General features: G+C 36.9%; 1 protein-coding gene across 1 annotated transcript in view; it reads right to left on the bottom strand.

Moving 5' to 3' along the window:
- Nucleotides 1–26,984, bottom strand: part of dsb (debris buster) — an 89,419-nt gene that overhangs the window by 44,116 nt on the left and 18,319 nt on the right. The window contains exon 2 of the mRNA XM_034972071.2: nt 5,266–5,431. Coding sequence (XP_034827962.1) covers nt 5,266–5,401 — 136 coding nt within the window. The 5' untranslated portion in view covers nt 5,402–5,431. The remainder of the gene's footprint in view (nt 1–5,265; nt 5,432–26,984) is intronic.

Below are 26,984 nucleotides of genomic sequence, written 5' to 3'. Positions count from 1 at the left end.
TGTTAATTTTTGTAAGCCGCTCGTTGATGTAGAAACGGCGGGGTTCGTGCGATGGCAGGCCGAGGTCTCCCGTAGTTGAGCCGCGACGGACTCGCGCGTTTTTAAGAAACTCATCACGCGTAGCGCGACGTATAAGTCGCACGACGACTACTGCGACTATTGAGAAGACGATAAATCATGTCTAATGCTTACGTTCCGTCCCATCGAGTAATCGTTGGGAGTTTTGCACTTGAAATTATTGCATGTCTAGGACAAACAATCCTGTGTATGTCCAATTTCAAGAAAGAGGTTCTGAAAAATATTCTGTTCTTATTCTTATTTAAGTATACCTATCATCATCATCATCAACCAATTGACGTCCACAGCTGGACATAGGTCTCTTGTAGGGACTTCCACACGCCACGGTCTTGCACCGCCTGAATCCATCGGCTCCCTGCGACTCGTCTGATGTCGTCCGTCCACCTAGTGGAGGGTCTTCCAACGCTGCGTCTTCCGGTGCGAAGTCGTTATTCCAGCACCTTGGGACCTCAACGTCTATCGGTTGTACGAACCATGTGCCCTGCCCATTGCCACTTCAGCTTCGCAACCCGTTGAGCTATGTCGGTTACTCTAGTTCTCCTCATTTCTGATTTGATCACGTAGAGAATTACCAAGCATAGCTCTCCATCGCCCGCTGAGTGACTCTGAGCTTTCTTATGAGGCCCATAGTTAGCGACCATGTCTCGGATCCATATGTCATAACATATAAGTATACCTATAGGCAGTGGCGTGCACAGTGTTTGAAGCCAGGGTAGGCATTAGTTAGGTAGGAACCTGTTTACTGACAGGTCATAATGAAAAATATGCATTGAGCTATTACAACCTTGGGTAAGCAGTGCATTTATGCCTCTATGACCTGCACGCCCCTGCCTATAGGTAGTATCTAAGGTTCAAAGTTAAAATATGCTACTGCGTTCTATACCGAAGTATTTTCCGTTGTAAATCATTGGTTTTTATGGATGTACTTATCCAATTGAAATACCGATGTAATGTACCGATGACGCCTCTGATACTGCATTTTTTGAATTTTGATATAATTTTTTGAAATGCGTTTTTTAAAAGGAATAACACGTAGGTACCTATCTATTGTTAGAAGGCAAGGTTATGAACTATGAAATAAGTCATTGTGCCCAATTCTGTTAACCCGGGACCTCCCACTAATAAGACCACAGCGCTTACCACTGCGCCAAAAAGTTTCGTGTAGTTGAAGCGTCTTAAGACACGGTCTGCCCGCGAAATTCAAATTTAATTTGGTTTTTCACAATTTGTAAACTAATACGACAATGTAGGCTTATGGCCTTCAAATTTCGCCCCTAGCAGTATCATCTTCACAGGCTTATATAAAAATCTTTACTTGAAAGTGTCCAGTTTAAGAAAATAGTCAAAATAATGAGTTTGACGTGAGTTACTCACAAATTAGTCCGGGGTTATTTTATTTTTATTTTATTTTATTTATGTATATTACGCATACATAGACAAACGCGGGCTAAATCTAGATAAGAGAACATTGAGTTATGATACTAGAAACATTTCGAAAGATAAGGTACGTTCTTATACTACTAAAGATTTCTAGACTCTAGTTATCTATGTTTGTTTTTATTTGAATCGCCTGACCCACTTTAGGTACAATTAAGATAATTTTATCTGTCTGTCTGTCAGTGTGTCAAGACTTAAGACTGAGAACTTGTAGGCCCTCGGTGTTTGCCCTTGCATACAATTCATAGATTAATAAGGGCTAGCCTACATCATTTATAGTCACAGATATAATCTAAGAAGTTTTGAGAATATTGAATATTCTCAGATTACTTTTAAGTTTATAAAATCCATACTGATATTATAAATGCGAAGGCGTGTCTGTCTGTCTGTCTGCTAGCTTTTCACGGCCCAACAGTTTGATTGATTTATTGATTGAATGTTATAGCGGCAATAGACATTCTGTGAAAATTTCAACTCTCTACCTACTACGGTTCACGAGAAATCAAGCCCTCAGAGTAACGTTTAGCCCCCAAGGGGGGAGATTGAGCATAAAGGAAAAGGAGGAGGGATAAAATAATTTGTAGAGAGTCAAAAAGACACCCCGGGAAAACGCCACGAGCAAATACCGAACGGGCGCCCTCCCGCGATTCGGCCATGGTGGGGCCATGGGAGGTGGAGGGTTGTCCCTGGTTCACGAGATATAGCCCGCTGACAGACAGACGGACGGACGGATAGTGGAGGCTTAGTTAGGGTCCCGTTTGCACCCTTTGGGTACGGAACCCTAAAAATGTGGTGACTTTGACACAGTATTACGAAATAAGCAAGTAAGCAATAGCTAACCACTGCGAGCCACTACAAAATGCATAGTTAACATCGCGTGTTATTATTTATACGAGCTGCTCAATTCACAAGTGAGAGCGATTTTGTATTTCTGATTCTTCTCGGTAGGAAAGGCATTCCGAACCAGTGGTAGATGCATCCGACGATTCGAAAGTAGGTATGTACTTGTGAAAGTTTACTTGAATAAAAAATGTTTTCATTTTCATTTAGTTGTCTATAGCACGCGTTACTTTGCGGAAATCCATCAGAAGTATACAATGAACCAAAACCTTAATCTTAATTATATAAAAGGAAAATATGACTGACTGATTGATTGACTAACTGATCTATCAACGCACAGCTCAGACTACTGGACGGATCGGACTGAAATTTGGCATGCAGATAGCTATTATGACGTAGGCATCCGCTAAGAAAGGATTTTTGAAAATTCAACCCCTAAGGGGGTGAAATAGGGGTTTGAAATTTGTGTAGTCCACGCGGACGATCGCGGGCATAAGCTAGTTAACGTAATAATTTCAAGATAGTAGGTAAAATTGCTGCAAAAAAACTAAGTATTTTTATTTGGTACTAGCTGACCCTCGCGACTTTGTCTGCGTGGATTTAGGTTCTTTAAAATCCCGTGGGAACTCTTTGATTTTTCAGGATAAAAAGTAGCATATGTCACTCTCCAGGTCTTTAACTATACCCATGCAAAAAATCAGGTCGATCCGTTGCTCCGTTGCGACTTGGTTGAAGGACAAACCAACACACTTTCGTATTTATAATATGGGTAGTGATTTCACAAAAACACTCTGTAGTAGATATGTCAGTAGATATATTTGTCTTTGTGCATATTTTTTTTAATCGCTGATTCCAGTAAATTGACGCGCAAAATGATAAATTACGAAAACAACGCTATTCGTGAGGCAATGCAAAAAAATTGCATTCTTGCTAATATTTCGCATAATACAGTGTTAGTGGGTCATGAATTTGTTTTTCTTTGAAACTAGCAGACTGCCACGAGTTCACTCGAGTTCACCAGCCAAGAGTGTTACTTTTTAGGGTTCCGTACCCGAAGGATCCCATGACTAAAACTCCGCTATCCATCCGTCCGTCAGCGGGCTGTACCTCGTGAACCGTAATAGGTACTTCGAGAGTTGAAATTTTCAGAGAATGTGTATTTCTGTTGCCGCTATAACAACAAATAATAAACAGTTCAAAATGGCCACCATAAAATCTATCTAAATAATTATATTAAAGGAAAAGGTGACTGACTGACTGACTGATCTATCAACGCACAGCTCAAACTACTGGACGGATCGGGCTGATATTTGGTATGCAAATATCTATTATGATGTCCACTAAAAATCCACTAAAAAAGATTTTTGAAAATTCAACCCCTAGTAAAACAGAGGGTTTAAATTTGTGTAGTCCACGCGAACGAAGTCGCGGACATAAGCTAGTTAATATAAAATAAAAAGTGTTATTTCTTGTACGATGGTACGGAACCCTTCGTGAGCAATTTTGACTCGCACTTGACTGATTTTTCATTGATGTCGGAGGAATCCTTATATTATCTCGCTGGGTTTATTGGTAGTGCACTCCAAACAAACGACTTGGCTGTCATTTGGACACTATAACGATACGTTATTTCTTGTACGATGGTACGGAACCCTTCCTGTGCGAGTCCGACTCGCACTAGGCACATCTGACGATGGCCGATATGAAACGAAGAGAAGAAGTTTGTGCTGTCTTTTGCACGTCTTTCCTATTTTCGACAAAAGTCGTCGACCTTTCGGCGCAAGTGACGAATATTCGAAAAAAGAATGAGCCTACTCGCAAACAATGATTACTTCAAAATCCGTTCCGCACGCAATAGTAATCGATGATTGTATTCAAAATTATTTACTTCAAAAGTTATATTTATTTATTTACGGGCAGACTGCCCCACCACGCCAGATATTGTGCCCTATGTTGGGGCTTAGTTTTCTACCGCGACTGATCTCACCCTGCTGCGAGATGAGCATGTTGAGCAGCAACAGTTTTTTGTCGGTTGCGGGCAGACTGCCCCACCCACGGCCAGGTATTGCCATCCTGCTGCTTGGGTATATTTTATTTTATTTTATTTATTTATTAAATTAACTAACGGCTACTTACACTAATACATTTAAAAAAAACTTAATTCTGAAAATATTACTTACTAAATGTAGTCGCCAATTATAAGTAAGTTAATACAACATTTACAAACATATGTGACAAAATAAAAATACAAACATCAATTCCGTGTGGAAAAGAGGTTGATAAATTTGGAATCCACGGACTCTCTTGCCAAAGGAGCTCTGGTAGGCTGTTTAGGCATGGCTCTCTTAACGATACAATTAAAAGAGCTCTTGCCACCATAAATATTCCTGCGCTCATTGAGCCGGCAGGGATTATTCGGGATGATGGCAAGAGACCTGATGGATTGACGCTGCTTCCCTGGGAACGGGGACGGGCGCTAATGTGGGACGCAACTTGCGTTGACACATTGGCCCCGTGTCATATCAGGGAGACAGCATCAAGACCGGGAGCCGCAGCAGAAACAGCTGAAAACGGCAAGCGGCGCAAGTATGCCTCTCTTATAGAGAGTTACATTTTTGTGCCGTTTGCCGTGGAGACCCTGGGGCCATGGAGTCTTAGTGCTAAAAATTTTTTACGAGACATTTCACCGCGATTAATAGCCTCATCTGGTGACAGAAGGGCTGGCTCATTTTTTGCGCAACGGATCAGCCTGGCTGTCCAGCGCGGAAATGCAGCCAGTATTCTTGGCACCATTCCACGTGGTCATGATTTATATAGTAATTAGATATGGATAGATAAGGCTAGCTTTAAGTTTTATTGTAATAATAATAAAAAAAAAAACATCAATAAGATTACAGATAATATTCTTACCGTGACTGATCTTGCCCTGCTGCGAGATGAGCATGTTGAGCGGCAGCGGCTTCTTGTCGCCGGGCAGGCGCGGCGCGAGGCCGAACAGCCGGTTGCGGGCAGACTGCCCCACGGCCAGGTATTGCTTGTGCCCCATCGTGTGGTTTTAGCGATACATCCGGATAAACTGGAAAGAACGAAAAAGAAAACTTTCAGGTTGAAGTGACAGTGAGCAGATGCTTATCGTATGGCTTTCGAACCAATCCAATAATTAACCTCCATGAATGGTAGGTAGTATATTATGTATGGATGAATAGATACACTTCTAAACGTCTGGTGGGAGGCTTCGGCCGTGGCTAGTTACCACCTTACCGACAAAGCCGTGCCGCCAAGCGATTTAGCGTTCCGGTGCGATGCCGTGTAGAAACCAAAGGGGTATGGGTTAAATAAAAACTGCCATACCCCTTCCAGGTTAGCCCGCTACCATCTAAACTGCATCATCACTTACCACCAGGTGAGATTGCAGTCAAGGGCTAACTTGTACCTGAATAAAAAAAAAAGAAAAAAAAACATAGACCTTATCGAAAGCGCCGAAACAGGGTCCTTCGGCTTTCTCATTCCCACGGGATTTTTAAAAAACCTAATTCCACGCGGACGTAGTCGCGGGCAGTGTGTTTGTTTCTTGGTTTGTCCTTCAATCACGTCGCAACGGTGCAACGGATCAACGTGATTTTTTGCATAGGATAAAGACCTGGAGAGTGACATAGGCTACATTTTATCCCGGAAAATCATACCCACGGGATTTTTTCAAAAACCTAATTCCATGCTGATCAAGTTGCGGGCATCAGCTAGTTTGTAATAATAATAATATTCTTTTAATTGAAAATGTTACCATAAATCTTATAGTTACCTAGCCTAATGATTTTATTGAGGAGGTTGTTAAAAATGCTTGTTTTGCCGGTACATAAACGTATTGCTCAAAGTGTAAATAGGTGCAATACCGTATGTTGCACCACAGAGTTAGGTTTGTAATTAACTTAAAGCACATAAATCTTGTAGTTCCTTGTTAACATAGATTGTGCTAGGAAAACAGTTAGATCGTTATGATAGGAGTAATTTGAGATACACTTTAATTGAGCATGGCCCGTTGGCAAATATTATCAGAGCGTGACGGATTTTTGGGCGTTTCTCTGTGAAACAACTCACATTACAGACAGATGGACAGGTGATATGCTCTATATATACAAAACTGCCTCGTTGTTGTAGTTGTTAACATGCATAACTGCGGGTAACGAAGTCCTAGGTTTGATTCCCGCTTCGGGTCAAAAATAGGATTTCAGATTTATTGGATTGATTCACATATAAAGGCGCTTCTGCACTCATCCGTGAAATCACGGATTCCATAAAAATGCGGATGAGTACAGTACGCGACCGAAAGTAATGTACATCGACCTTTAGAAGGAGATAGCGGATTTGTAGAGCATTGTCTCTGTCGCGGTTTTGACTCAAAACCTCGGCGCGTGCGCGAACTGACTCCCGTGAAAAAGGACCCCGGATGGGTTCGAAACTAGTCGGGCTAACGTCGACTAAACACGTGAGTACAGCCGGGACAGATATTATTTACGATACAATGTTAAGATGACTTGTCATTAGCATCTATTACTTAAATTAATATGGAAAATAGGGTCTTGGATTGTAGTCATAAAATGATGTGATTTTTTGTATCGTGGTAGTTTATGAGGCTAGAAATAATTTAATAACATCATGATTTTTATTTATTTTTAGGGTTCCGTATCTCAAAAGAAAAAACCGAACCCTTGTAGTATCACTTTGTTGTCTGTCTGTCTGTCGGTGTGTCAAGAAACCTACACAGGGTACCTACTTCCCGTTGACCTAGAATCATGAAATTTGGCAGGTAGGTAGATCTTATAGCAGACATTAGGGGAAAAATCTGAAAACCCTGAATTTGTGGTTACATCACAAAAAAAATGAAAATGTGTTCAAGAACAAATATTAGTATTTTCAATTTTCAGAGAGAAAATTTAAAGTACTCATTAAAAAAAATTGAGAATAGACTGTTAGGCGGTACGAAGTTCGCCGGGTCAGCTAGTAAATAATAAAAATAAAGTCAAAACCGCGGCGCGTGCGCGAACGGACTCCCTTGAAAAAGGACCCCGGATGGGTTCGAAACTAGTCGGGCTAACGTCGACTACACACGTGAGTACAGCCGGGATAGATATTATTTATAATAAAAATAAAGTCGTCAAAATTGAAACTGAAAAAAAAATTACTTAAGTAGATCCCAGCTCAGCTAGAACCTTCTGGCTTGTTCAGGGATGACGGCAAGAGGCCAGATGGGATGACTATAGTACCATGGTCGATGGGGCGTGCGCTGGTGTGGGATGCGACCTGCGTCGACACGTTGGCAGCGTCCCATTTATCGGGCACGTGCCAAAAAGCGGCTGCAGCAGCCGAGTCAGCTCAAGAGCTTAAGCGCCGTAAATACTCAGTCATTAGTAACGACTATGTATTTGCGGCGCTTGCGTTTGAGACTCTGGGCCCATGGTCATCGGACACGAAAGCTTTTATAAACGTCGTGTCCCAAAAGCTGATCCACGCGTCTGGTGACCCAAAAGCTGGTGCTTATTTCGCTCAACGGTTGAGCCTTGCCGTTCAGCGAGGTAATAGCGCCAGTGTTTTGGGCACAATGCCCATAAATGACCATTTGGACGGCGTATATTTTTTGTAAATATAAATTTTTTAGTGATAAGTTTTTCTGTATGTATACTGTATATACTATATATAGTTTTTTTTTGTTGTCTACTTAATAATAATTTCAAATATTAGTTTGTTAAAAAATGTTAATAAAAGTAGATGCTTGTTTTACAACTTTGATTAATTTAATGTAAATAATCGGGGTAGGTACTTGATATTATTTGTTCAGTAAATGTAGTGTCGATATTAATTATACTAATACGAGTGTGCTATGAAATGTTTGCTCTGCGACATCGCGGTCAAGGCGCGCTCGCCTTTCGGCAAACAGATTTTGACAGAGACATTTTAATTATCTTATTTTTTTATAATATTTTTTTAGTTTTTAAGCACCTATTTAATCATCATGATCAACCCATCGCCGGCCCACTACTGAGGACTGGTTTCCTTTGTGTGATCAGATCAGATTGAGAAGGGGTTTGGGCCATAATCCGCCACGCTAACTAAGTGCGGATTGGCAGACTTTACACACCTTTGAGAATATTATGGAGAAAACTCAAGCATCGCTGTAATTATTATACTTATCTACTTATTACTATTTTTAGTTTTTGTGTGTGGTAAACCATCGATAAACAAAAATGATGAAAAGAAAAACTCTTTAAAAAGGGTTCTACCCACCTAAGGATCCATGACCAATGGTTTCAAAAATTTGTAAAATTTTAATTTAATTAAAAAAAATTAAATTTAGTAGACATTGTAATTAGATAAGTTTTATTTTATTTAGAAAAGGAAAGCAGTTAGTAAAATAAAAGGAAAGATAGTTACAAGTTTTCACTAGCAGAATATAAGTTATTCTTTATTTCCAACTCGCTCGACTTGCTCCAGTAATGCAGGGGGCTGCAATGGCTTGTATAGTATGGTATAATAACATTGTAAATTGAAAAATTAAAAAGAGCAGCCGCCGAGTTTCTTGCTGGTTCTTCTCGGTAGGAACGGCGTTCCGAACCAGTGGTAAATTAAAACTACCCGACTATTCAAAACCACTTGTAAAAAGTTTACTTGAATAAAACATATTCTATTCTATTCTATTCTATTCCAAAGCGTCCTTATTAATTTAGAGTTCAAAAAGAATTAATTTCTTCATTGTTCATTATTCATATAAAGTAAATGTTTCAACTGTAATGATTATAAGAAATAATATTTCGACTATTATATAATAGACGTGACGTGATGTAAGTAATAAGGAAATAAAATACGCAAATCATAATATTTTTACAAACGACGATAACTTTTTGAACTGCAGAAATCATCCAGATCACGGACATAATCATTTTATTATCTAACTGAAGCGCAAAAAAAATTAACACGTGCTGTACCTATTATAATAACATCAGTTGAATGTGATAATAATATATTCTTGTAAAACGAATAATAATTTCTACGTAGTATAAAACAAAGTCGCTTCCCGCCATTCCGTCCTTCTGTACGCTTAGATCTTTTAAACTACGCAACCGGTTTTAATACGGTTTTCTTCAATAGATAGAAAAATTCAAGAGAAAGGTTTAGAGTTTAATATTGTTTTGTGTTAATTTGTTGACACATAACAATAATTCTCAAAGATGTCGGAAGAAGTCAAGCTGACAGAGAGATTTCATCGAAAATGCTGTCTTATCCTTTTGAAACATAACCAAATAGTCCACTAATATCACATTAATGTCTACATTGCACCCGTGCAAAGTTGGGGCCGGTTGCTAGTAGTATTGTATATATCTAAAATTATTTTTAATCGAAATATCTTAGGCCACATAATCACTTTCCATTACGGGTGATCGCTGTCAAGCGTATATACTATGGTGAATAAAAAAACCATGTACTTAATAAGGTTGGCAACGGCCAAAAGCTCAAACAACTTCATCAATATTTGCAACATGTTTATTATTTTATCATTCTATTTTACAATCTGACTTCACTTATCACTAATTAATATTAATATGAATTATCAGTTTGTCAAACGTTTTGCACTCCAATACATATTCCGCCATATTCCTTTTCTTTTAAAATGCGAACCCCGAATCGCACTTACAATACGATATTTTGACATTATAGTCTTTCCATTTATTTTCCCAATCGTTTGTAATCTATTTCAAAGAGGTTGTACTGATGACATTAATATTGTATTATTTAATTGATTATTTACTAACGTAAGTTATACAGACATACAATTCAAACATCATAGGCTATACTCATATTCAGCTCCTAATTAATATTATTACACTTAGAATTACACCATATTAGAGATTAATCTCAATAACACGCATACAACTCTAACAATAAGCAGTTTAGCGTATTTCCTAAAGTAATGGGTATATTTATTATTCATCTATCACTATATTATATATTAATATATGTATATATATTATGTATTATATATGTACCTGGGTATATCTTTGTCTATATATTATTATTAAGGCATTTCTGTGCCTATTAATATACATACTACTTATATTATAATTATTATCTTTATGTTCCCTAACAACTTACGTACACCTTAAACCCAGTTTTCACTAGCCCTTAAATCCTCTTCAACCTAGTTGCCTGGTAGAGATCGCTTCACAGCGATAAGGCCGCTGATTGTATGTTCTTCTTTTACATGTTTCTTTTTGTGTCTTTTTTTTTTATTTTTTGGTGTACAATAAAGAATATTAAACTAAAAAAAAAAATGGTGAAACAAAATGCCTACATCGCAGACACATCGCCTATCCGGTTACTGATGTGGATTAGCGTTGCTTCATAAAATATACTATCGTGAAACATTTCACACTGTCGCAACTTAACAACCTAAAATACTATAAATGCGAAAGGTTTGTATGTTTCTTACCCAACCATGCCGAAACGCATTGACGGATTTTGATGAAATTAGGCAAAAATATGGTCCTTGGAAACCTTTTGTAAGGTTATCAAATCCGTAATTTATTATAATATCGAAAGCTTCGTTCTCCTTGGTATAACTAGTGGTCACAGTGGAAATAAATAGGAGATCCCAAGTTCAAATCGCTGTAGGTGCAATTTCGGAATTCATAGTTTCAAAATTTTCACGTCTGGCTATCCTACTGGCAAAATAATGTCCCCAATCGATTTAGCGATTTTGTACGATGCGGTGTAGAAACCGATAAAGGGTTAGGGTTTAATAAAACAGCCATACTCTACGATTAACAATCCATACCCCTTCCGATTTAGTGCACTTCCATCTTAGACTACATAATTACTCACCAGTGACATCAAGTCAAAGGCTGTTACCGTAAAAAAAAATATTTTAGAGTCGTTAATTTCTTTTCTGATACCCAGTATTTACTAAACTACGAATCAATTAAGAACTTTTAGTCTTAGGTCCTACTTTTAGTTGAGTCATAAAATTAAAGTGTCTTATGTGCAATCCAACTTATTTTGACAGTACTTCACGGGCAGGAAGAATACTAATTATGACAAGGGCCTATTTCACAACTGCCAGATAAACTGTATATATAACGGATAAAGATACTTTGACAGATTCGCAGTACAAAAGTGTCATAACGTCGAATTTATTCGTTAGAATAAAAATCTGGTACCTAGGCTAATTTTAAATTCCGTTCTTCTTCTGCACATGCCTTTCCATTACTAAGTCAACCAACAGTGGTTAGTTTTCTAAACTTCTCCTGTCCATAGTTACACGGAAGAGTTCTCTAACAATTTGTATCGAAGTCAAGGCCAAGAACTTGTTACACATTAAAAAACCAGAAACATTACTCGATTACTCACAGATTCCTAAATTAGAAAGTGAGATGAATATTAATTAACTATCTTATACCCGCGACTTCGTCGGCGTGGACTACACAAATTTCAAACCTCTGTTTTACCCCTTTAGGGATTGAATTTTCAAAATCCTTTCTTAGCGGATGGCTACGTCATAATAGCGATGGGTTCCCAATCAGTCACAGTGTTACTCGCTGGGAGCTAGAACTGTTACTGGTTGCAACTTTTATTTATTTATTTATTTTTATTTTTCATGTACCAAAATTGTAGTTGCAAAGTAATAATAAATTAAGTTACATTGGTACTTTTTTATCCATTGTAATTCCCAACGAGTCACATGTTACTCGGGGTGTGACTCGTTGGGAATATTTATTTTAATTTAGTTATATTTATTTACTTGAGTGGGTGATGATGATATAATCAATAAGGGAGGGTAAAGAATCTGAATAAATAAAGGCTCAAAAGGAAAATCTTGTCAATAATTAAATCAAATTAAAATTTCAAATAGATGAGATATCCTAGTGATAGCCTAGTGGTTAGGACGTCTGCCTTCTAATTGGAGGTCGGAGGTTCGATCCTGGGCACGCACCTTTAACTTTTCAGAGTTATGTGCGTTTTAAGTAATTAAATATCACTTGCTTTAACGGCGAAGGAAAACATCGTGAGGAAACCTGCATGCCTATGAGTTCTCCATTATGTTCTCGAAGGTGTGTGAAGTCTACCAATCCGCACATGACCAGCGTGGTAGACTATGGCCAAACCCTTCTCACTCTGAGTTGATCGTGATGATGATGATGTAGGTTCAATTCCTGCCGGTTACGCAATTTTTGATATCTATTTAAAATTATTCAGTAATTTCCTTGAAGTGTAGGTAAAACACTAAAAATTTAAAAAAAAATTTAGATGATGATGATGATAATAGGCTATTTGCCAAATTTCAGCTCGATCCTGTAGTAGTATGAGCTGTGCGTTGATAGATCAGTCAGTTTTGCCTTTTATATATATAGAATATAGATTCTTATCGTACTAAAAATAAGGCAGATAATGTAAATTGATGAAAAATCCACCTCCTCGGTCGGATGCGTGCAATGTTTACGTTGGGACTGAGAGTGGGTCAAGGATGATATCGGCCCATCCACGATAGCGGTGTGTTTGCCTTTCGTGAGGACCGGTTCTCAACTATCGGGGTTTCTTTTTTAGTTTCAACACGGTAAGGCTTGGACTACACGCCTCCAAGCGTTGACAGGTTTTGCTGTCAGTTTTACCACAAACATATTATAGTGCATTCAAAATAAACTGGCGTGTTTCTACTTGAGACCGTCATGACAATAGGATTAAGTCGTAGCGGGTGAATTTAAAAGTATCAATACCATGATGTTGAACTGGCTCCTTTAAAAATGAATGGGCTCTATGAGTGTTTGGTTTCTTACCCCTATTGTTTACGTGACATGTTGAATGTAATCCTATTGTTATTGCTAATGACGGTCTCGAGTGGAATCACGCCAGTTTATTTTGAATGCAATATACTAAAGCCGCGCTCACTTTTGATGCGTTTTCGCACGTAATTCAGTCGTACAAACACTTACGTTTACGACACCACAAAATGCAGTGATATGATCAATATCTTGCTTTAAAAAACAGTCACAATATTATAAGTTAAGTTGCCCTAAATGTGTAAAAGGGAACAGTGACTGACTGACTTACTGATATATCAATGTACAGCTCAAACTACTGGACGGATCCAGTTGGAAATTGGCACGCAAATAGCTATTATAACGTAGACATCCGCTAAAAAAAGAATTATGAAAATTCTACCACTAAGGAGGTAAAATAGGGGTATGAAATTCGTGTAGTCCACGCAGAAGAAGTTACGAGCATAAGCTAGTAGTGATATAGTATAATAAGTAATAGTAAAATATTAAAATACCAAAATACTCTCACTCTCTCTGCACTCTAGGTAGTTCGAGCTCGTACTCTATTTTATTAATTGTAGTGATTCAATGAATTCCCAGCCTAAAGTTGTGATAATGTCCCGAATATTATTTTTTATCGATTTATCGGAAAAACTTATCGATATGTGCATATTTTGTTCAATAACAGCTTGTAATACATACAATGTTTCATTGTTTACTCTCGAAATGATCATAAATCACCTGTAATATGCTCTTAAATTTTTGCTACTGTAGTCGTTATAATATATATATTATTATGTAAATTGTTTTCCTTGCTGTATCATTAAGTGTAGCTGTATTTTATTTAACTTTTAATTACTGTAGTCAAAATTGAAGCAGTAATTCTTTTCAGTAGCTACCTTTTGCAGTGAGTGTCTACGTTGCAGAGAGAAAGTAGTACATGCAAAATCTGAATTATTTAGACTCAACGGTTTGAACTCTACTTACGATTTATCAATGAATCAAACAGTTTGTTTACCCTGTTATATTTGTGTAGTATATGTATAGGTTGCTTTGAAAAAGCTAAAATTTCGTCCTTGGACACAATGTTTTAGTTATATATTAAATATCTGTGTACGAACTACAATGTTATGTTTTATCTGTGGTTGTCAATTCAATGCCTAAAAAATTATATGAATTTGTCTGTGATATATATAAGTAAAAAGTTGTAACGTTTTTCACGGTTTAGTCCATTATTTAAGTATAGAAATCACATAGAAATAAAGTCGAAAGAATATAATAAAGTAGTATGGTTTAATTTACAACAGTTTTTTTAAATGATTCGAGAACAAAAAAAAATTGTCATTTCAATTTTTCATCAATTAAGTAAAAACAAATTGTTACAATAATACAAATCTATTGTTTTTAATTATATTTTAGGTAAGTATTATAAGCTTGAAACGTGACTTTTATGAGTATCTAAACGTGACAGAATTTTATTGATAAACATAGAAAAAACCGGCCAAGAGCGAGTCAGACTCGCGCACTAAGGGTTCCGTACTGCAGTCGTATTTTTTCGGCATTTTGTACGATAACTCAAAAACTATGTTGCATAAAAATAAATAAAAATCTGTTTTAGAATCCACAGGTAAAGTCCTTTCATATAATACCCCACTTGATATAGTTACCTATCTTACTTCGAAAATTGAAAATACCACGGAAAATACTAATTTTAAGTTAATGACCACAATTTTTTTTTGTGTGATGTAACCACAAATACACAGTTTTCAGATTTTTCCCCTATGTCTGCTATAAGACCTACCTATCTGCCAAATTTCATAATTCTAGGTCAACGGGAAGTACCCTGTAGGTTTCTTGACAGACCGACAGACAGACAGATAACAAAGTGATCCTATAAGGGTTCCGTTTTTCCTTTTGAGGTACGGAACCCTAAAAAATTATTTATGATTTTATGATTTAGAATTTTTAAAACCTTAGGTATTAATTACTACGAATATTTATCAGATAAATACCAAAGTATCACCTAGGTGCGATACTACTTACAATGGCATAATGAATGTTTGTTGCCACCATATTAATAGTTATAAAACGTTATTTTTATCATAGCGAGTCCATAATCTATTCAAGGTCACTTAGGTCAGTAAGTTTCAGCTTCAAGTGTCTAATAAAATATATACCTCAATAGCTCAACGGTTGAGGAGCGGACTGAATTCCGAAAAATCGGCGGTTTTGCCCTCCACCCGTTGCACTATTGTCGTACCTACTCCTAGCACAAGCTTTACGCTTAGTAAAAGGGGAAAGGGGGATATAAGTCCTGATTAACTGGCTAATATTCTTTTCGAAGGGGGTGAAATACAGGTTTGAAATTTGTGTACACCACGCGGATGAAGTCGAGTCGTGCCTGAGAATGTTCTCACAGGTATGTGAAGTCTGCCAATCCACACTGGGCCAGCGTGAAGAACGCTTCTCGTTCTGAGAGGAAAAACAAATCCAAATCCAACAACTGACCATCAAAAAGTTGATCATGATGCTGAAAACATTGTTATGATCTTAAAGAAAGTAAGAAGAAAGATTTGTGACATTCGTTGAAATTCAACTAAACATTAAACTAAAAACCGGTCAAGTGCAAGTTGGACTCGCACGCGAAGGATTCCATAGTACAAGTTTATGTACTTTTTAAGTTTTTGATATAGCAGCAATAAAAATACACACTCTGTGAAAATTTCAACTCTCTACCTATTACGGTTCATGAGATAGGTACAGCCCGCTGACAGACGGACAGACGGACGGACAGCAGACTGCAGAGGCATAGTAATAGCAAATTGTCAGGGTTAAAAGCTGTCTACTTCTATTAAATAATAATAAAACTAAACACAATCAATTTAATTTAATTTAAAACATCTTTATTGTTTAGAAATAATAATAAAAAAATATACAGGATCGACCTAAGTCACTACGAGCGATCTCTTCCAGGAAACCCATACTCAATCCATACTATAGCCAATCACAGGTAATCAATATTTAAAAAACCAAAAACAAACAGATCGACAATAAAGTGAGTTAATGAAATCGTGTTTAAATGTAAGTTATGGTTTTTCGCAATATATCTCAACTTCTTTCACAAATTCATGAATTTAGAAATGAAAAGTTCACGGAATTCATAAAATTAATTAAGTTTAGGTGTTTGTAATACATAATTAGTATAATATAGCGATAGATCATTTTACTTGTTTGAAATTAGCATTTTTACGAGATTCTCAGTCATTTAGATTTTAGATATAGTTAATTTTATTAGAACGTCTTTACACGATAAATTAAAAAAAACCGGCCAAGCGCGAGTTAGGCTCGCGCACCGAGGGTTCCGTAGTACAGTCGCATTTCTTCGACATTTTGTACGATAAATCAAAAACTATGAATTATAAAAATAAATATAAATCTGTTTTAGAATTCACAGCTGAAGCCCTTTTATATAATACCCCACTTTATATAGTTATCTTACTTTGATAATTGAAAATACTAATTATTAATTCATGACCTCAATTTAATTTTTTTTAATGTGATGTAACCACAAATTCACGGTTTTCAGATTTTCCCCCGAAAGTCTACTATAAGACCTACCTATTTGCCAAATTTCATGATTCTAGGTCAACGGGAAGTGCCCTGTAGGTTTCTTGACAGACCGACAGGCAGACAGACAACAAAGTGATCCTATAAGGGTTCCGTTTTTCCTTTTGAGGTACGGAACCCTAAAAAGGGAATATAATACATACAATAAGTACCACTTAATATTTTGTATGGAGGCCTTGTAACTCTTTTGATAAGTCAAATCTATTTATTCTAGTGTAAGATCTTTTCTAATATTTGCTCAAATTTCAGTGACTCTATCGCCAATTGCCCTTTTCAAAGAGCAATTTTTTGATGAAAAATCTACCAAAGGTCAAAAACTTAGATTACTGAAGGCCAAAAACCCAGTTGTCGGCTAGGTAAATAGAAATATTGCATTGTGTAAATATACTCGTACGTTTCGGCGTTACGCCCCCGATGCTCAGTGTACATAGAGAATTACCTAAAAACTAATTTTAGTCAATTATAGTGAACACATAATTAGTTGAGTATATTTAGTATTTCGTTATTTTTTAGGGTTCCGTACCTCAAAAGGACAAACGGAACCCCTATAGGATCACTTTGTTATCTGTCTGTCAGTCAAGTAACCTACAGGGTACTTCCCGTTGACCTAGAATCATGAAATTTGGCAGGTAAGTAGGTCTGATAGCAGACATTAGGGGAAAAGTCTGAAAACCGTGAAGTTGTGGTTACATACATCACACAAAAAAAAAATTGTGGTCATGAACTAATAATTAGTATTTTCCATTTCGAAGTAAGATAACTATGTCAAGTGGGGTATCGTGTGAAAGGGCTTCACCTGTGCATTTCAAAACTGATTTTTATTTATTTTTATGCATCATAGTTTTTGAATTATCGTGCAAAATGTTGAAAAAATACGACTGTAGTACGGAGCCCTCGTTGCGCGAGCCTGACTGTCACTTGGCCAGTTTTTATTTGTTTTACCCAATTTTAAAGTAAAATATGAAATGTTTTTTGATAGAAATGAATGTACCACTGTACCCACTGTACCCGTTGAGAAGGATCAGCAAGAAAAAAAAAAAAAAAAAAAAACTCGGCGGTTACTCTTTCTAATCATTACCCATCATTACCCATAATATAAATGCGAAAGTGTGTTAGTTTGTTGGTTTATTTGGTTTGTTGTTAAATAATAATAAGACCACAGCGCTTGCCACTGCGCCAGGGAGGTCGTCAAAAAAACCTTGTAGATATATAGATACCTACTTTTCGCTAGTTATTATTATGAAGCAACCTTGTTGGTTGAACTTGCACTTGACCGATGGAATATTAACATTGGCATTAAAAAGAAAGCGATAGAAAATGCACTTATAACACAAGTAGGTATAACTACATAATATATTATATGGTTAGAAAGTGATGACCGTCAGGTTTGCGAGATGACGAAACGAAATCTTCAAAAATATACTCTAACCTATTGGGTTAGGAGTTATTATTAATTAATTAACGATTCACACGTGGTTATCTTTTTAAGATAAATCTTAGTGTAAAGTGTATGGATAACTCGATTAAGTTTATGAGTAGGTATTTTGGTTGTCAGAAAGTAAGATCAGATGAGGAAAAAACTATGATAACCTAGCGGTTAGGAAGTCCGTCTTCTAATCGGAGGTCGGGGGTTCGATCCCGGGCACGCACTTCTTACTTTTCGGAGTTATGTGTGTTTTAAGTAATTAAATATCACTTGCTTTAATGGTGAAGGAAAACATCGTGAGGAAACCTGCATGCCTGAGAGTTCTCCATAATGTTCTCAAAGGTGTGTGAAGTCTACCAATCCGGACATTGCCAGCGTGGTAGACTATGGCCAAAACCATTCTCACTCTGAGAGGAGACTCGTGCTTTGTAGTGAGCCGGCGATGGGTTGATCACGATCATATGGCCGAAGTGCAACAGACACCCACAGGTGGTGACGGTGAAATTGCTTACCGCGGTGGCGCGCGGTGCGGTTGTAGAAAAAGGAGGGAGGAATGAGGTCAAAAAGCTCTACAGAGCACTCCCCATTATAAAGGCGATAGAACACGCAAAGATCAAATGAAATTGAAATGAAATGAAATTATTTATTTTGCTAAATGTTCACCTAACAAAGAAAGACGGATATGTATATATAGACGTAGGAAATCATCAAGAAACGTGCAATAAAATAACAAAAATCACGTCGTTTCCGAGTGTTACTACATAATAATGTGATCGTATGTTTGCCCGTAGATACACCGACACCTAATGAGATACACGGAAATTCTTAGCAATATATCGCAAATCAACAAATAAAGCCATCGTAGACGTTTATTCTACATATTTGTATTGTACCTATCTATGAATTATTTGTATCTATGAAATATCAATATTTTTTTCACGAATTCAGGCAAATATTTGCACCTACTTTACCTTATAACCAAATGTCCACTAGCAATTAAAGTTGCAGAAGTAAGCTCTTCTAAGGCATTGCTCCAAAACGCAACCGAATTTCTGATTATTTTTTACACAGTTTGTATGTGTAAAGCTAGAACTTTCTATCTATACTATCAGCAGCCATATTCCTCATCATTTTTAAGGTTCCGTACCTCAAAAGGAAAAACGGAACCCTTATAGGATCACTTTCTTGTCTGTCTGTCTGTCTGTCCGTCTGTCTGTCAAGAAACCTACAGGGTACTTCCCGTTGACCTAGAATCATGAAATTTGGCAGGTAGGTAGATCTTGTAGCTGACATTTGGGAAAAAATCTGAAAACCGCGAATTTAGGGTTAGATCACACAAAAAAAAATTAAATTGTGGTCATGAACTAATAATTAGTATTTTCAACTCAAGTGAGTGACTATATCAAGTGGGGTATCATATGTACATGTACATACGTCTTCACGTGTACATTCTAAAACAGATTTTTATTTATTTTTATGCATCATAGTTTTTGAATTATCGTGCAAAATGTCGAAAAAATACGACTGTAGTACGGAACCCTCATTGCGCGAGCCTGACTCGCACTTGGCCGGTTTTTATTTTAACAATATGTTTGAACAGACGTAGCTCCAAAACGCAACCAAATCTTAGATCAGCCTTTACGGGGTTTATGTAAACATAACTAGAGCTTACTTTATTACACCATCAACAGCCATATCCATTCAACTCTTTTTTGGACCTTAAATACGTAGGATTATGAACCTACCTTCTGCAATACTGCTGCGATCGCATGTTTGTCCAGGCCTTTATACCTGTGTGTTTGTTCAACTTTTGTTGAATTCACGCTTGACTACCTTCACACCTGACTGTAGAGTTTATCTCTATCTACTTAAGTACCTACCAGATAGAATCTAGATAATGCCCGCGACTTTGTCCACATGGATTAAGGTTTATAAATCTAAATATATAAAAGGAAAAGGTGACTGACTGATCTAGGGGATTCCAACATCAATGGATCTATCAACGCACAGCACAGCTCAAACTAGGTACTGGACGGATCGGGCTAAAATTTTTGAAAATGAAAATGAAAATGAAAATCTTTTTTATTCGTATAAACTTTTACAAGTGCTTACGAATAGTCGGATGCATCTACCACTGCATTTTACATGCAGATAGCTATTATGACGTAGGCATCCGCTAAGAAAGGATTTTTGAAAATTCAATCCCTGACGGGGTGAAATAGGGGTTTCAAATTTGTGCAGTCCATGCGGACGAAGTCGCGAGCATAAGCTAGTATAAGATAAACTAGCAACCCGCTCCGGCTTCGCACGGGTAGCTTATTAGTTATTAAGTACAATTTTTTCCCATCCTTTCCCAACTTTAATCCCATTTCACCTTAATTGAAATGTCACCTGACGAGTCTCGTTCGTGAACTGTGTTCTTGACTTTACGACTCATAGTAGTAGGGGACCCAAAGATGCTAAATAGGGATTTACTCAAGCGTTGTGGGGACCTATTGGTTTGTGAAGATTAGGTGCTAAAAAGAAAAAAAAAGAAAAAAGGTTATATGATGTAACGCTATGTATACGACGCTTTCACTGGTGGGGAGAGCACGTACAAGTTTTCAAAAATATAAAAAAAATATAGTCACAAACAAAGTGTATAATGGGTCCAAGTGTTTTTTATCGCAAAAATATTTATCTGCCGGTTTGCATGGTGGGGGTGGTCGTACGAAAAGGTAGAAGGGGGCGCTCCATCTTAGGCTGCATTATCATTTCGCACCAGATCTAATTGCAGCTAAGCGCGTATAGTCTTAAGTCTATAAATTTAAAAAAAAATGAAAAGAAAAGAGAAAATAGAACCAAAAATATTTATCGAGCGCGTCAGATATTGAGAAGGGCTGTTAAGTGAACACTCAACTAGCTCCTATTCAAAAAACTGACGATTTGGACGCAACCAAAAGTCACGGCTGATTTTTGAAACTTTGTGACTCTCCCATTTCATGCTCAAATTGTCAGATCAATGAAAAGCACACTTTTCTGCATCTAATTAACTTGCCTTGTCTTAATCTGACGCGCTTGAGTAAATCCCAAAATCCCCTCTTGGGCTCACCTACCATAGTAAGTATGCGTTGATTACGACTTTGAAACGGTAACTTGTCCAATTCGTCACATAGGGTCACGGCCCGTGGTTATGTCAGACCTTTACACGTGTTTCTGGTTTCTCGGTCAGTCAGTCAGTAATGCAACGGTTTTATAAGGTTTAGATAATATCATGGTGAAAGGGAAATAATATGCTGAGTCATGGGCCATGGCTACTTTAGCAACCGGCTGAGCTATCAGATGCTCACAGTTGAGTAGTTCCTCGGGGATACAAAAGTTTTCCAAAATCCAGTTTTTCCAAGAAAAAACCAAAAAAAAAAAAAAAAATGGCGCTGATTTTCTAGTCTCTCTCTAAACTCAATTTAAAGTATCTGCATCTTCTTTTTAATATTGCTAAAAAAGGACGGAACATGAATTTTACATTATTAAAGACTATAAATTTTAGTGCACGCTACAACATAAATCCTTTGATTTTTTCTGGTTTTGTATTTTATGTCTTTTTTGTTGTACCTTTATTTGTATTTCAATTTATTATTAATTATCTAGTTAGTGTAAGTGGCACTGCCGTTCTAATAAGATATAAAATAAAATAAAATAAAACATAACAATACGCTCGCGACAGCTCTAACTTAAATTTAAAACGGTCAAACTGTGCCTGTCCTTTTCATATTACATTTATTTTATTATATTTTATTATATATATTACATTAGTAAGAAGAGGATGCGAATACTCTAAAATTTAGGTGTGCTCAGAATCAGTACCACTATCCAATCTAAATCCAAATCTAGGTTACGGAACCCTAAAATAGAATCGAGCTGCACAAAAAAATCACGTTTTAAAAGACAACTCCACCACCATCACCACCTGGGTGTCTGGTGCACTTCGACCGTCCGCTGTGCCAGATCCTTCTTTCCACGCACATGCAAACTGTGGAACCAACTCCCATCGGCGGTGTTCCCACTAGATTACAACATGGGGTTATTCAAGGGACGGACCAACTAATTCCTAAAAGGCCGGCAACGCATCGGCGGTTCCTCTGGTGCCACAAATGTTCATAAATAAATAATAAATAAAAAAGCCATTTATTCTCGTGTTCCTTAGTTAGTTACATAGTAGATTAGTTTTGTTAGTAAGTACAATTTTACTTATTTTCCTAGATTAGTATGGTTAGTAAGTGAACGCTAATTTTTGTATTAATTTATGGAACATGAGCCCCGTTTCGGGTAAAGGCCTCCTCCAACCTCTTCCACTTCTCCCTGTCCTTGCCCAGATACAACCAGTTCTTCCCTGCAGTTTGTACTATCTCATCAGCCCACCGTTTGGATGGCCTTCCAACACACCTTTTGCCTACTGGTCCTTTCCATTGTGTGGTTTGTATTGTCCATCTGTTGTCCAAGTAACGTGAGACATGTCCAGCCCATTGCCACTTCAATGTAAGAGCTTGATTTAATGCATCGGTCACTTTAGTTGTTTGTCTAATGCTGTCGCTTATTATTTTGTGTATTTTCCTTATTTTCAATATACTTCTTTCCATTGCTCTTTGGGTTGTTATAATTTGGTGTTTTGCCTTATTTGTGTATACCCATGTTTGACATCCATCCAACAACTGGATCATAAATCCTCTAATATGAAACTAGGTGCGTAACCCCTTCGTGGCAGTTTCGTGGTTAGTTTCACCGGCCTTCGTGGTTAATTAACCTCAAACAACCTAACAAGCTTCACAGTTCCTTTACTAATGTTACACATATTCTGTAGGCGTGATACGTGTATCTACATCATCATGTCATCATTTGCTTCAAAAACCGGCCAAGTGCGAGCCAGGCTCGCGCAATGAGGGTTCCGTGCTACAGTCGTATTTTTTCGACATTTTGCACGATAATTCAAAAACTTTTTTTTTTTTTTTTTAATAGATATAGCGAGCAAGCGAGCAGGCGGGTCACCTGATGTTAAGTGATTACCGCCGCCCATGAACATTTGCAGCACCAGAGGAGCCGCCGATGCGTTGCCGGCCTTTTAGGAATTTGTTGGTCCGCCCCTTGAATAACCCCATGTTATAATCTAGTGGGAACACCGCCGATGGGAGTTGGTTCCACAGTTTGCACGTGCGTGGAAAGAAGGATCTGGCGCAGCGCAAAACTATGATGCATAAATAAAAATCTGTTTTAGAATGTACAGGTGAAGACCTTTCATATGATACCCCACTTGATATAGTCACTCACTTCGAAAGTTGAAAATACTAATTATTAGTTCATGACCACAATTTAATTTTTTTTGTGTGATCTGACCCTAAATTCACGGTTTTCAGATTTTTCCTTAAATGTCAGCTATAAGATCTACCTACCTGCCAAATTTCATGATTCTAGGTCAACGGGAAGTACCCTGTAGGTTTCTTGACAGACAGACGGACAGACAGACAGACAGACAGACAGACAACAAAACCCTCAAAAAACAGATATAACTCCTTAACCTGTGAACCCTACTTAGCCATGATAGTTTTCCTTTAATATTGATTATATATACTAATATATAATCAATATTAAAGGAAATAACCTATTAGTTTCGCGATGTCCGTCTGTCCGTCCGTCCTCCATTAATCTCAGAGACTATTAGTCCTAGAAATCTGTAATTTGGCATGGGTAGGTATAAATATTAATCACGCCGACAAAGTGGTGAAATAAAATTGTGATATTTTTTTAGGGTAGCTCCCCTACATGTAAAGTGGGGATGAATTATATTATACATAATTATGTATATCGATAAAGATTTTTTTTTTAATTTATTATGGAACACAAACAGCTTTTACATTTTTACTTAGCTACTTATTTCTAGTTTGTACATATGCCTATTAAGTGTTCACTCATTTACATTATATCTATTGAATTTTGTGCGGGAGTTAGTTAGGTTAGTAATTACATTAAATTAAATTATAATAAGTTAGTTTATTATGAAGTGGTTATAAATAAAGTATATAATTCTAATCGTGCTAAGCCTACATATAATTATTTAAACTTTTTTATTTCAGCTAAAAATTTACCAAATTTGTGTTGAAAACTAGCTTATGCTCGCGACTTCGTCCGCGTGGACTACAAAATTTCAAAACCCTATTTCACCCTCTTAGGAGTTGAATTTTCAAAAATCCTTTCTTAGCGGATGCCTACGTCATAATAGCTATCTGCATGCCAAATTTCAGCCCGATCCGTCCAGTAGTTTGAGCTGTGCGTTGATAGATCAGTCAGTCAGTCAGTCAGTCATTCAGTCAGTCAGTCAGTCAGTCAGTCACCTTTTCCTTTTATATATATATAGATGATCTAATTGTACATATTTCTTATTGTATATATCGCATGTCCTCACTAAAAATCTATTATGGCCATAGTTCGTGTTAATATGTGGAAGACTAAAGGTTTTTACATTCCGTCTGGACAATCGCGGTACAGAGTACATTATTTTACTTAGTAAATAAGGGGAGTCAATAAGACCATTTACAATTTTATACAAGAAGATTTGATCCTTGTGTTCCCTCCTGAGCTCTAAAGAGATTAATTCAGGGATACTAAAGGAATTAAATGTCTTACTTAAACATTTAAATGATACAAAGATAATGGACTTCCGCAAAGTAACATCTGCTTCTATCAAACATCAAAAAATGGTGGCCCTACACGCCAATTTCCGACTTTTTACCGCTTAAATCTGACAGTAAAAAAGCGTTGCTGCTATGGTCATTACACACTACCGTTAGACTGACCTTGATCGTTCATTGCCGATATAATAATGCAGAGTCACGAAGCACGACATTCTGAGACTGAAATCTATTGAGATTGCGATTTTTTTTTAATTTATAGACTAGCGTTTGGCTGCAATCAGAATTCAGACTTGCTGGCAAGTGATGATGCAGCCTAAGATGGAGTGCGCTTGCCTAGAATATGCCTATTCACCCTTGACTTGAAGGTACCCATATTATAATTGGCGGGGAAAACTGATGCTGGAAGGGTGTCCCAAATCTTACTGGTTCGCATTAGAAATTAGAAGGCAAATCGCAGTGGTAGAATTATGCAAAGATAAAAGTGATGTTATAAGTGTATTTTGCCGGACAGCTTTTGAAGTTCCAGCGAAAATGCATGGAAAGCCGTACGTACCTATTAGTTAACTATTTGTAATCTTTTTTTTGTCTTCATGCTTTGTTTTTTTGTTGTGTTTTTTTATTTGTTTTGTTTATGTACGTTTGTCTGGTGTTGTTGTGTTTTGTACTGTGCGCTATGGTCCCAAATAAAAGGTTATTTATTTATTTATTTAAAAGAACAAGAAAGAGGGTAGTTCGCTACTACCCTTGACAGCTCGAACTTCGTCTCTCGCAGCACCGCAGTCCCGTCGTGACCACGACCCGTGCAATCGGGCAATTGAAATATCGACAATAATAAAAACATCAAATTAATCCTGGTATACCCCACTTAGTATCATATCAAACAGATTTTTATTTGTTTTATTCATAATAGTTTTGATTTATAGAGCAATTTATTTATATATTTATTTATTTACCTTCCTTCTGATTTTGTCACTTGGCTGGAATGACTTACAATAGCCGACATTCTGACATTTGACTTGTTTTTTTATAATGACACGCTTATTAAAAATCAAATGCCATACGATTAAATAAATACATTTATCGCGCAAAATGTCGGAAAAATACGACTGTAATCCGGAACCCTCGGTGCGCGAGTCTGAATCGCACTTGGCCGGTTTTTTGAAGTAGGTAGTTTAAAACCAGTGACAACAACCTAAGATGCACATAAGCTACATAAGTATAACTCCATAATTGATGGGAAAGGAACAAGCACAATGGAATAACAGGTTGTGCCTTACGCCACAGCTGCCCGCCTAGCTTTCCCTTTCCACTGCAATCTTGCTTTACGGTCTAGAATCTAAACCTAAATATCAAGATTTCCTCCTAATTCTATAGGGTAAGTATTATTCTAATTCATTGGTATATTTTTATATTTTATATTTTTATTTATTTCATCAATGTCTGCAGAATAGATTCTGCAGACATTGATGAAATAAATAAAAATATACCCTATATTTTGTAAAAGTTCACGATTTATTGCAAATAAAACATCTGACTGACGCTATAGTGGTCAACGAACTTTGCGTAAGTAGGACATTCGGAGTCAAACGGCATGTCAGCTGTTGTATGAGAGCTCCCGTAAATATTTATTTTATTCTGTTTTTTTTAGTATTTGTTGTTATAGCGGCAACAGAAATACAGTCTTGGTAAAAGGGCAGGACCCTTTTACCAAGACTGTATTTCTGTTTTTTTTACTCTTTGGTTACGGAACTTTTTAATCATAATATGATACTCAAATGTCCAGCTTTTGGCATACAAAGACTTATATTAGCCAGTGATCTAAACACTATAAATATGGAACAAAAACAAAAAATTGATTTTCCCCGCCATGTAAAGGACTTGTTGTGTAAAACGTCATATTTTAAGTCTATTTTTAATTATATAAGTAATACTATAAATAAAGTGTAAAAACGTTAGACTAATTAGTTATAAGCAATTTTGTATTTTAGAATTTGTAAATTTTTGAAAGGCCTTAAAGGACTGTTATCCAGGGCCGTAAAATAAAAAAAAAAAAATAAAAAAAAACATTGTTTGAGGTTAGTAATCATCCAAAAAATAAGATAGGTAGGTACT

The sequence above is a fragment of the Maniola hyperantus genome, chromosome 9 (genome assembly GCF_902806685.2).
Source record: "Maniola hyperantus chromosome 9, iAphHyp1.2, whole genome shotgun sequence".
Classification (NCBI taxonomy): Eukaryota; Metazoa; Arthropoda; class Insecta; order Lepidoptera; family Nymphalidae; genus Maniola; species Maniola hyperantus.
The sequence above is the reverse complement of the archived record's forward strand: the minus strand, read 5'-3'. Positions and strand labels throughout refer to the sequence as shown.